The 11,582-nt window shown below is 39.7% G+C and overlaps 1 protein-coding gene across 2 annotated transcripts in view; it reads right to left on the bottom strand.

Annotated features, from left to right (window-relative positions):
• Nucleotides 1-1,142: 1,142 nt before the first annotated feature.
• Nucleotides 1,143-11,582, bottom strand: part of DNAJC13 (DnaJ heat shock protein family (Hsp40) member C13) — a 155,238-nt gene continuing 144,798 nt past the window's right edge. For both annotated transcript variants that reach the window (XM_061167595.1, XM_061167594.1), the window contains 2 exons: nt 8,787-8,886; nt 1,143-2,006 (listed from right to left, as the gene is read on the bottom strand). In XM_061167595.1, coding sequence (XP_061023578.1) covers nt 1,900-2,006; nt 8,787-8,886 — 207 coding nt within the window. In that variant the 3' untranslated portion in view covers nt 1,143-1,899. The remainder of the gene's footprint in view (nt 2,007-8,786; nt 8,887-11,582) is intronic.

Raw genomic sequence — 11,582 nt, 5'->3', positions numbered from 1 at the left:
TTTCTCAGTGAGTCAACTCTTCGCATGAGGTGGCCGAAGTATTGGCGTTAAGGCTTCAGCATCAGTCCTTCCAATGAACACCCAGGAATGATCTCCTTTAGGATGGACTGATTGGATCTCCTTGCAGCCCAAGGGACTCTCAAGAGTCTTCTCCAACACCATAGTTCAAAAGCATCAATTCTTCGGCACTCAGCTTTCTTCACAGTCCAACTCTCACATCCATATATGACCACTGGAAAAACCATAGCCTTGACTAGATGGACCTTTGTTGGCAAAGTAATGTCTCTGCTTTATAACATGGTATCTAGGTTGGTCATAACTTTCCTTCCAAGGAGTAAGCGTCTTTTAATTTCATGGCTGCAGTCACCATCTGCAGTGATTTTGGAGCTCCCCCCCAAAAAAGTCAGTCACTGTTTCCACTGTTTCCCCATCTATTTCCTACGAAGTGATGGGACCAGATGCCATGATCTTAGTTTTCTGAATGTTGAGCTTTAAGCCAACTTTTTCACTCTCCTCTCTCACTTTCATCAAGAGGCCCTTTAGTTCTTCACTTTCTGCCATAAGGATGGTGTTATCTGCACATCTGAGGTTATTGATATTTCTCCCGGCAATCTTGATTCCAGCTTGTGCTTCTTCCGGCCTAGCGTTTCTCATGATGTACTCTGCGTCTAAGTTAAATAAGTAGAGTGACAATATACAGCCTTGACGTACTCCTTTTCCTATTTGGCACCAGTCTGTTGTTCCATGTCCAGTTCTAACTGTTGCTTCCTGACCTGCATATAGGTTTCTCAAGAGTCAGGTCAGGTGGTCTGGTATTCCCAGCTCTTTCAGAATTCTCCACAGTTTATTGTGATCCACACAGTCAAAGGCTTAATTAATGTGTAACACACATTAAACTATTTATTAACAGCTTGACTCCTCCTTGAATACTGTATGAAAAATAAATGAGATGCTGTGTCTGGAAATATAGATGTGCTGAAATATTAATGAAGGGATTTAGGAATGATCAGGTACGTCAATGTAGCTGTCTGTATGAGATACTGGAAATGTGAGGCAAATTCTGTGTTTACTACCACTACTAAATCTATCTGAGAAATAAAAATATAAGGTCTTTAAAGCGAAAAATTAAACTAGAATAGATATCATTAACAAAGCAGTCAATTCCCTTTATTTTTAAAATTTTATGTACACATATGAATGATCTGTATAATGTACATTCAATATAGAAAGCTTTATATATTTGATAATGTATAGAACATTTCACAATTACACTAATCTCTTACATAACATCTTGACATCTGTTTTTAAATTTTTTTGCACAAGCTTCTTTTTCATTCAATTTGGTAAAGCCAGTTATATATATCAACGTATACTGTGAGCTCTCAGGAGGTTAAATGATTGAGGAGAGGATACCAGTGAACAGGTGCAAGGACAAAACCCAAAAGTGTCAACAATGGGAGAACAGCCAGGCAGACTTGAGGCAGGAGAGGGAAATGCCCTTCTGGGGGCTGAGTGACTTTGATTTCCCAATCTCTGTAGACTGTAGTTCAACCCCACAGTCACACTAATTCGAAAAAACATTATAAAAACTAGGAAGAAAGCTTTGTCTTTTTGATTCACAGTCTTGTAAACAGATATAAAGGAACAAAATGTGCTTACATACATCAAGAAAAAAAATTCTTGTGTACCCACTTAGGTTGATCCACAGAGTGCTTTCTTGTAACGTGATACAATTAGAATCACTGACTTTTTTCCTAAATAAAAATATATTTATAGAAAAAGGAATAACACTGTCATGAAACCAGGAGAAAGGCAGTTAAGAGTTTTCTTCAATGGATCAGCTGGAGGAATGTGGACAGGGCACTGGCCTTTCAGCGTTTATTGTCTCTCATGAAAGTTTCACGTCTGATAGCCAAGATCACCTGCCTCATGGTCTACAGGAGGTGGCAAGTTGGACATGACTGATGAGGATGTCCCTGCAGTAAGGTAGCCAGCAACTCCAGGTCCTGCAAGAGAAAAAATGGAAACCTTCTAAAGAGCAGTCATGTGAGAACATGGACCTTTATGAAAATGTGAGAACCAGGTCAAGCATTCCATCACAAGGACCTGATGCAATCTATTAGGATTATCTAAGCATACAACAAAATCTTAACAAACACCCGCAACACCATTTTCATGGTTTGCCGTTACTATATGACAAAGTTAAAAATCGTTTCAAAATTTATGCTAGACAGTAACACTGGTGAGGAAACATGGAAAAATTTTCCCTTCTCACATCTGGGAAGTTCGATTTAAAAAAAAATCCTGGGCACTGAAGGATATAGCTAATGTCAAATGAGAAAAAAAAAAATGGGAAAGAAACTCTGTACTTGAGTTAGCCCATTCAAAAGTCATACTTGATGAAATTCACAACAAAAACACATCCATTTATATTTGTTAAACCTATTTTCATTTGGTGCAAAAAAATGCTACTGTAACAAATAACACCAAATGAACAAGGGTCTCTGAGGAAAGATAAGGCAAACTCTGGACACCTAGTCATAGGTCAAAACATGAATGCTGTGGAAAAGGTATCAGTATTTTAGTTTTATATGTCTTGACTCTTAAGTCTCTAGTGCACAAAAATGCCATTATCCCAGCATTTATCAAGATGTGTCCTATGAGCATATAATGGCTTTAGCCTTCTAGTTTAACTTAAAACAATGCAGGGACATTTAATTACACCTCAGAATCATTGCATAACTGTACAAAGTATTTGTAAAACACACTGTACTATAGCATAATACTACATATTGAGCAACATTTTTAGCTGAAATCATAGGAAACAAAGCAAACAGCTAGGGAACACTGAAGGGTTAGGACTAGAAAGGCAGAGGAAGTGGCATGCATTTAGCAAAATGGTTCTCTACCTGCTTCAGAGAGCTACACAGAAGTTAGCAAGCTGCCTGGCAGAGCGGATCTAAAGTCCGCTCCTGAGGTGAAGGGGGCTGCTGCCAGTGAGAAGGGAAGGAGAGACACCTGAGGGGAAAAAAGAAATATAAGCAGCAAGGGAAGTTGTAAGGAAGTGCAAACAGCAGAGCAGGTTGAAAGGCTAAGGTGTAATAGGGACTGAAGTAGGACAAAAGGGGAACAATATAGATTCATTTTTTTTTTTAACATCTTGAGCATTTGTACTGAGGATATGAAGAAAGCAGACACTGTAACATGTGGTTACACGCAGCCAGAGACAACTCAGCCTGCATGAACTGCCACATGCCACCTGGAATGCCCAGGCACCTGGAACTTTGAACTTAGAAAACTTAAGGATTTTCTGTTTTTTAAGGCATGGTGGGCTTACATCTATCAATTAATCAGGACACCAGGCCTTACCTAGACTGCTCAGGAGAGACAGTAGGGAGGACAGGAGACACACCCCCTTGACAGGCAGTTCAGAGCTACAGTGCCACACCATTATATTACTTCCTGCCAACCTTCCACTCTGGACCCTAGGCAGCAGCAAGACTGTTAGGGAATAAACCCGTAAGAATAACCTCCTGAACACTCCAGATTGGTATAGTCCCTAACCACTTCTGATTGTGGGCTCAATTTTGTTCACATCAAACGAACTGATTATGAGACCAAATCACGAGTACTGAATATAGAAAATGGACTAAGGATGTAGTTGTCAGACTACATGCTGAGGCACCCTGGGGCAAATTCAGGGATACCACTGAATATTTTGAATCTGGAGACACAGTGACATCTGTTGGATACCGTACGAATACCGTACGACTACTCTCAAGTTGTTTGAATGTAACTACTTAATAAAATTGATTACTGTTTCTTTTGGTCTAGGGATAAAGAAAAAAAATCACTAAGCTATGAAGACACTGTGAACTGAGAAAGTTTGGGAACCTCTGGGCTAAAATATAAACTGTGAATGATGGACCCTGAAGGATTATCCAGGGGAGATCAAATTCTAGTGTCTTTAGGAAAGAGAGGTCAATTCCTGATATTTCTTTAAATGGAGTCTCAGATGCTCTCTCTCTCACATCTCTGGCCTCTTCCAGACATGTCTGGTTTCTAGGGGCAGGAAGCTACAGTCTGCTAGGATGGGGCAATGTGTTCTCCAGAGACATGTGGGAGGAAAGAGGAGGGCCTGCCAGAAATGGGGTACATGGCACACAGTGTAAGGCTGCTGGACTTAAGAGAGAAGAGAAAAGATAAAAATCAACAAAGAATTGCACAGAGCGGAATTGGCCACCACAGTAGAGTAGTGAAAGGAGCGTGGGCTTTGGTGAAAATGAACATGGGATTTTCAGTGGGGAAAATTAAAAAAAAAAAGGAAGCCCTGCCTCAGCAGCAGTGTCCTACTATAAACTGACAGTGACCTTAGGAAATATTTCCTAACATGGTTCCCACTGTGTAGTCTTGGACACATATAAAGACAAAAACAAAACGTGATAAAAAACCCAACTGTGCAAAGATCTAATGAACTAGTCTGATGAGAGGCCCAAGAAACACTCGCTCTCTCCCTTTGATGACCTTAAGAAGCCAAGTTAACTATCCTACCTGTCTCTAATTAAGTAGAATAATTAAGCGTATAGTACAAAGTTCTTCATCTCCAATTCCAGCTCCTAAAAGCATCTTTGCCTTGGCCTGTTGCTCTTCCTTTCCCTGTTCTTTCTTTCTCTGCTGATTTTCTAGTTGAGGAAATTTGAGGATTTTCACTGTTGAAATGCTTGTCAGCACCAAGCTCTTCTAGAACCCAAGAGATGGTTAAGTAACGCAGGGCCCCGGACAGTGAGCAGATACAGCTTACCCACACCACGGGTAAAGTTCCACTGAGGCACTTTTAATGAACATTTATCATAAAACATAACAATATGTCAGGCTAGGGAGTCAGTCTCATCTCAACTTATCAACACTGAGTAATCTGGCCTAGAATATTTTAATTTTTATTCCAAACTCTGAGCATGTGATTGAGTGACATTTCCTCAGCAGCCAGGAAGAAAATCATAAATGTATTTTTGGTTATTCCAATCTTACTTTGAAATAGTAATTAACTTTATCTCTATCTCCTAAATAAAGTCCACATATCAGAAGAAATGGCTGGCGATGACTTGTGTTCTCACAGTACCTTATTTTATTTGCAAACTGATTAGAGAGGGGCTTGATACAATCTGAATCTTCTCAAGACTGAAGGCAGGATGGAGTAAATTTAAAATTCCAATTCAATACGACATTGTATACAACCCATGGAGTTTCACATAAGGAGATCTTATCATTATTAGAAGTACTTGCCCCTTTTAGCAAACAATGACATGCAACACATCACAAAAAAGTTCAAACACAAAAAATAACTGGCAACCCGAGCAATAAATACACATCAGTACAACCGGCAGTGCTTTCACAACAAAAGAACATACAGCTTGATGACGCACTGGGAACTGGACAGCTTGGGGGCCAACACAGTTCAGAACTAGTCCAGATTATCCTATCTTGACTGATGTAACTGCAGGCTTCAGCAATGACCTTCACAATAGACACAGTAACCCCAGGCCCTTTCCAGGATGGGATTTATACCACCCTCCACTTTGATGGTTTTACTAGAATTTCTGCGCCTTGAGCAGGACCAAGGATGTGAAAAAATTCATAAACCCAAGACTTTCTCCTTTGCTAACCTTCATTCTCGACAGCTCATCAAAGCTGCTTCTCACAACTCATTCAGAAGCCACCCCAAGGATCCCAGTAAAAAGAAAGGCAAGACAGAAATCTTTTTAATCCCTGTATTTTTTCTATATTATTAGGAAATCCGGGTAGGGCTGAGGACGCAAATGATTTCGAAAGAAACTCTAGGTCTCTAAAGATAAATCCCTCTCTCTTGTGTATTTTAACCACAGACGACTTGACCCACAACTGTTAGTACATCAAGGACCACCTGCAGTCTTTTATTCCATCCAGTAAGGTCAATAGAAAAGGTCAGTCTTCATTCCAATCCCAAAGAAAGTCAATGCCAAAGAATGCTCAAACTACCGCACAATTGCACTCATCTCACACGCTAGTAAAGTAATGCTCAAAATTCTCCAAGCCAGGCTTCAGCAATACATGAACCGTGAACGTCCAGATGTTCAAGCTGGTTTTAGAAAAGGCAGAGGAACCAGAGATCAAACTGCCAACATTCACTGGATCATAGAAAAAGTAAGAGAGTTCCAGAAAAACGTATATTTCTGCTTTATTGACTATGCCAAAGCCTTTGACTGTGTGGATCACAATAAACTGTGGAAACTTCTGAAAGAGATGGGCATACCAGACCATCTGACCTGCCTCTTGAGAAACCTGTATGCAGGTCAGGAAGCAACAGTTAGAACTGGACATGGCACAACAGACTGGTTCCAAACAGGAAAAGGAGTACGTCAAGGCTGTATATTGTCACCTTGCTTATTTAACTTATATGCAGAGTACATCATGAGAAAGGCTGGGCTAGATGAAGCACAAGCTGGAATCAAGATTGCCGGGAGAAATATCAATAATCTCAGATATGCAGATGACACCACCCTTATGGCAGAAAGTGAAGAGGAACTAAAAAGCCTCTTGATGAAAGTGAGAGAGGAGAGTGAAAAAACTGGCTTAAAGCTCAACATTCAGAAAACTAAGATCACAGCATCTGGTCCCATCACTTCATGGGAAATAGATGGGGAAACAGTGGAAACAGTGTCAGATTTTATTTTGGGGGGCTCCAAAATCACTGCAGATGGTGATTGCAGCCATGAAATTAAAAGACGCTTACTCCTTGGAAGGAAAGTTATAACCAACCTAGATAGCATATTAAAAAGCAGAGACATTACTTTGCCAACAAAGGTCCGTCTACTCAAGGCTATGGTTTTTCCAGTGGTCATGTATGGATGTGAGAGTTGGACTGGGAAGAAGGCTGAGCACCAAAGAATTGATGCTTTTGAACTGTGGTGTTGGAGAAGACTCTTGAGATTCCCTTGGACTGCAAGGAGATCCAACCAGTCCACCCAGGAGATCAGTCCTGGGTGTTCACTGGAAGGACTGATGCTGAAGGTGAAACGCCAATACTTTGGCCACCTCATGCGAAGAGTTGAGTCATTGGAAAAGACCCTGATGCTAGGAGGGATTGGGAGCAGGAGGAGAATGGGACAACAGAGGATGAGATGGCTAGATGGCATCACTGACATGATGGACATGAGTTTGAGTATACTCCGAGAGTTGGTGATGGGCAGGGAGGTCTGGCGTGCTGCAATTCATGGGTCCGCAAAGAGTCGGACACGACTGAGCGACTGAACTGAACTGAACTGAAGGTCAATGGATGTGAAGGTCACTCAAGGACAAAAGAATTAGATGATACCTTCCTAGGGATGCTTATAATCTACACATCTCCCTAGTCTTCAAGTCAAATTTTAAGTAATCTTTCTCTGAGCTAGAAAAAAATAAGGCAGATTTTCCAATCATACAATTCTTACATACAAAAAAGGTGGTATTGTGTAAACTTTCTGGGGAGAATTTAAAGAGGTAAAGTTCTTGGTGTGTCTATGAGAACATACTCCAACTTAGAAGCTACAGCTTGAAAGACTTGGAAGAGACTAAGATCATATTCTAGGTATTTCTCTCCATAGTCAACATAGGGCAGGTGATGGGAAAGTCAGAAGGGAAACCTGTGGTACTCTACTCTTATGTATACACATGACTGGCAGTCACAGCACCACATGTTTGTAAATTCAACAGCTCTGATTATAAATTTTAGTGGATTAATATTAAAGAGGTTACAGTGGAGAAAAAGGCAGTAATGTCACAATCAATTCTAAAATTAAAACCATGCAAAATTTCTCCAAAGTCCCTATTTTTGATTATTCAAGATCTAGTCTTCAGGATTTATAAAGTTCTATACTAGCAATAAGGATTATTAAAACAATCACACTGGTATGAGAAATACTGGGTAGTAATTTTTTCTCTTAATTTACCTACATCATCTCTGGGTAAAGGAGGTTGCAGGGCTGACATTTTAAAAAATACACTATAATTTCAGGCAATGGCAAGAACCACTTAATATTCCTACGGTTAATTTCAAACTAAAAACTTTAATACCAAAGACTATATTTCATTTTTCAGCATTTAGCAGTTTAATGCTACGACCTTCTTTTTAAACAGAAGTCAATATGAAAATGAGTATCTCAGAATTATTATGTTAAAATAAGTGTGCCAAATGGACAAATATCTGGAGCTTCTTTTAACCCCAAGGCAGCAAAATATCCTTTCCTTTATGACACCCATATATTTCCTCCCATGAGAATACAAACCTTAAATATTTAATAAAATTACAGATTAATCACTGGTAACTTAGAAGAAAAAATATTTGACATGTGAGTGTGCACAGTTGGAACTTCAATCTACTAATCTGACAGAATGGAATGATGCTATCATGTTTCTGATACTGATAATTCTGAGTAAATACTTCTCCACTCTTTATTTACATGTTCAAGATAAACATTTTAATACAGCCATACCCAAAATATAAAGTATGACATCCTGGATCAACTGGGTTAAAAACTGAGCAGAGTCTGCTTTGCAGTCAGCATACATTCAATACCACAACAGTCCATATGTTTTCTGGGCTAGAACCAGGGGTCCACTGCATGTCCATGACATCTCCAAGATGGGTAGTTATTATAGTAATCTAGGAAAACTCTCTAAATGCCGTTTTCAGTCTAGACAGGGCAAAAGGAAGGTCCATATGGCTACTGCCATATGTCTTAGGAAAGAGAATTGGGTGTGCTTTGCTTTACCTGTGAGGTATCCTGCTGTCTGTGACTCAGAAATAAACAAATCATGTTTCTGATCTTTGAAGGCACTCCAGACTGAAGAACGAGACAGGATTTCATTCACCTAGGGAAGTAAAACAAACTCTTTGAACGTAAACAAACTGGATGTTGGTAGATTAGATTAAAAAGAAAAAGCAAATTTCCAAGACAATCAAAAGAGGCCAACTCAGGAAAGGTCCAAAGATGAACCAAGACCTCACATTCATCAAACACTCTATACCAGGCATATCTCATTAAACCATACCCAAAGAAATGCCTAAATCAGTCTTCCCTCTAAACTTGGACTCGACTATTTGGACGTATTGGTTTGTATGTAATTTGGGCAGTAAGATATTCATGTGACAGTAACAACTGGCTGACTGTGGTGTGGGCTCATGAAGTATTTCTGAGGAAGCGGTTTGTTGCAAAATTCAAGCTAAAACTTAAAGCACTCATTCAAACTATGGATGTGACCTGTTAGAAGTACACTGACATCTTAGGACTCAGTGAACTAAAATGGACAGGACGGGGTGAATTTAATTCATATGACCATTATATCTACTACTGTGGGCAAGAATCCCCTAAAAGAAATCCTCAGAGTCAACAAGAGTCTGAAATGCAGTACTTGGGTCCAATTTCAACAACAGAATGATCCTGGTTCGTTTCCAAGGCAAAATATTTAACATCACAGTAATCTATGTTCCAACTGCTGATGCCAAAGAAGCTGAAGCTGAGTGGTTCTACGAAGACCTAGAATACTTCCTAGAACTACTAATAACACCAAAAAAGATGTCCTTTTCATCATAAGGGATTGGAATGCAAAAGTAGGAAGTCAAGAGATACCTGAAATAACAGGGAAGTTTGGCCTTGGGGTACAAAATGAAGTAGTGCAAAGGCTAACAGTTTTGTCAAGAGAACATGCTGGTCACAACAAACATGCTTTTCCAATAACTCAAGAGATGACTCTACACATGGACATCACTAGATGGTCAATACCAAAATCAGAATGATTATGTTCTTTGCAACCAAGGATGGAGATGCTCTATACAGTCAGCTAAAACAAGACCTAGAACTGACTGTGCTTCAAAGTATCAGCTCCTTATTGCAAAATTCAGGCTGAAATTGAGGAAAACCACTAAGCTATTCAGGGTGCCTGAAGAACTATGAATGGAAGTTTATAACATTGTACAGGAGGCAGTGACCAAAACCATCCCAAAGAAAAAGAAATCCAAGAAGGCAAAATGGTTGTTGGATGAAGCTTCACAAGTAACTGAGGAAAGGAGAGAAGTGAAAGGCAAAGGAGGAAGGGAAAGATATGTACAACTGAATGCAGGGTTCGAGAGAATAGCAACAAGAGATAAGAAGGCCTTCTTCAATGAACAATGCAAAGAAATAGAGGAGAAAAAATAGAATGGGAAAGACTAGAGATCTCTTCAAGAAAATTGGATATATCAAGGGAATATTTCATGCAAGGATGGGCAAAATAAAGGACAGAAACAGTAAGGATCTAACAGAAGCAGAAGAGATTAAGAAGAGGTGGCAAGAATACATAGGAGAACCAAACAAAAAAAGGTTTTGATGACCCATATAAGCACGATGGTGTGGTCACTCACCTAGAGCCAGACATCCAGAAGCATGAAGTCGAGTGGGCCGTAGGAAGCATTACTATGAACAGTTAATGGAGGTGATTGAACTCCAGTTGAGTTATTTAAAATCCTAAAGGATAATGCTATTTTAAAAAGTGTTTTAAAGTGCTGAACTCAGTACGTCTGCAAATTTGGAAAACTCAGCCATGGCCACAGGGATGGAAAAAGTCAGTTTTTATTCCAATCCCAAAGAAGGGCAAAGCCAAAGAATGTTCAAACTACTGTACAACTGTGCTCATTTCACATGCTAGCAAGGTAATGCTCAAAATCCTTCAAGCTAGGATTCAGCAGTATGTGAACCAAGCATTTCCAGATGTACAAGCTGGGTTTAGAAAAGGCAGAGGTATCACAGATCAATTTGCCAACACCCACTGGATCACAGAAAAAGCAAGAGAATTAAAAAAAAACGACTTCTGCTTCATTGACTACATGAAAGTCTTTTGACTATGTAGATCAAACTGTATAGATCAAACAAACTGGAAAATTCTTAAGAGATGGGAGTACCAGATCACTGTTCCTGTCTCCTGAGAAACCTGTATATGGGTCAAGAAGCAACAGTTAGAACCAGACATGGAACAACTGACTGGTTCCAAATTGGGAAAGGAGTATGTCAAGTCTGTATATTGTCACCCGGCTTATTTAACTTACATGCAAAGTACATCATGTGAAATGCCAGGCTGGATGAATCACAAGCTGGAATCAAGATTGTTGGGAGAAATATCAACAACCTCAGAAATGCAGATGATACCACTCTAATGGCAGAAAACAAACAGGAACTAAAGAGCCTCTCAATGAGAGTGAAAAAGCTGGCTTGAAACTAACCATCCAGAAAACAAAGATCATGGCATCCAGTCCTATCACTTCATGGCAAACAGAAGGGGAAAAAGTGGAAGCAGTGACAGATTTAGGCTCTAAAATCACTGCAGATGGTGATTACAGATATGAAATTAAAAGATGCTTACTCCCTGAAAGAAAAACAATGACAAACCTAGACAGCATATTAAGAAGCGGGGACATTACTTTGCCAACAAAGGTCCATCTAGTCAAAGCTATGGTTTTTCCAGTAGTTACGTATGGATGTGAGAGTTGGATCATGAAGAAGGCAGAGCGCTAAAGAATTGATGCTTTTGAACTG

This window comes from Dama dama, chromosome 19 (genome assembly GCF_033118175.1).
Source record: "Dama dama isolate Ldn47 chromosome 19, ASM3311817v1, whole genome shotgun sequence".
Classification (NCBI taxonomy): Eukaryota; Metazoa; Chordata; class Mammalia; order Artiodactyla; family Cervidae; genus Dama; species Dama dama.
Note: the sequence above shows the minus strand (reverse complement) of the source record. Positions and strands in the feature narration are given on the sequence as shown.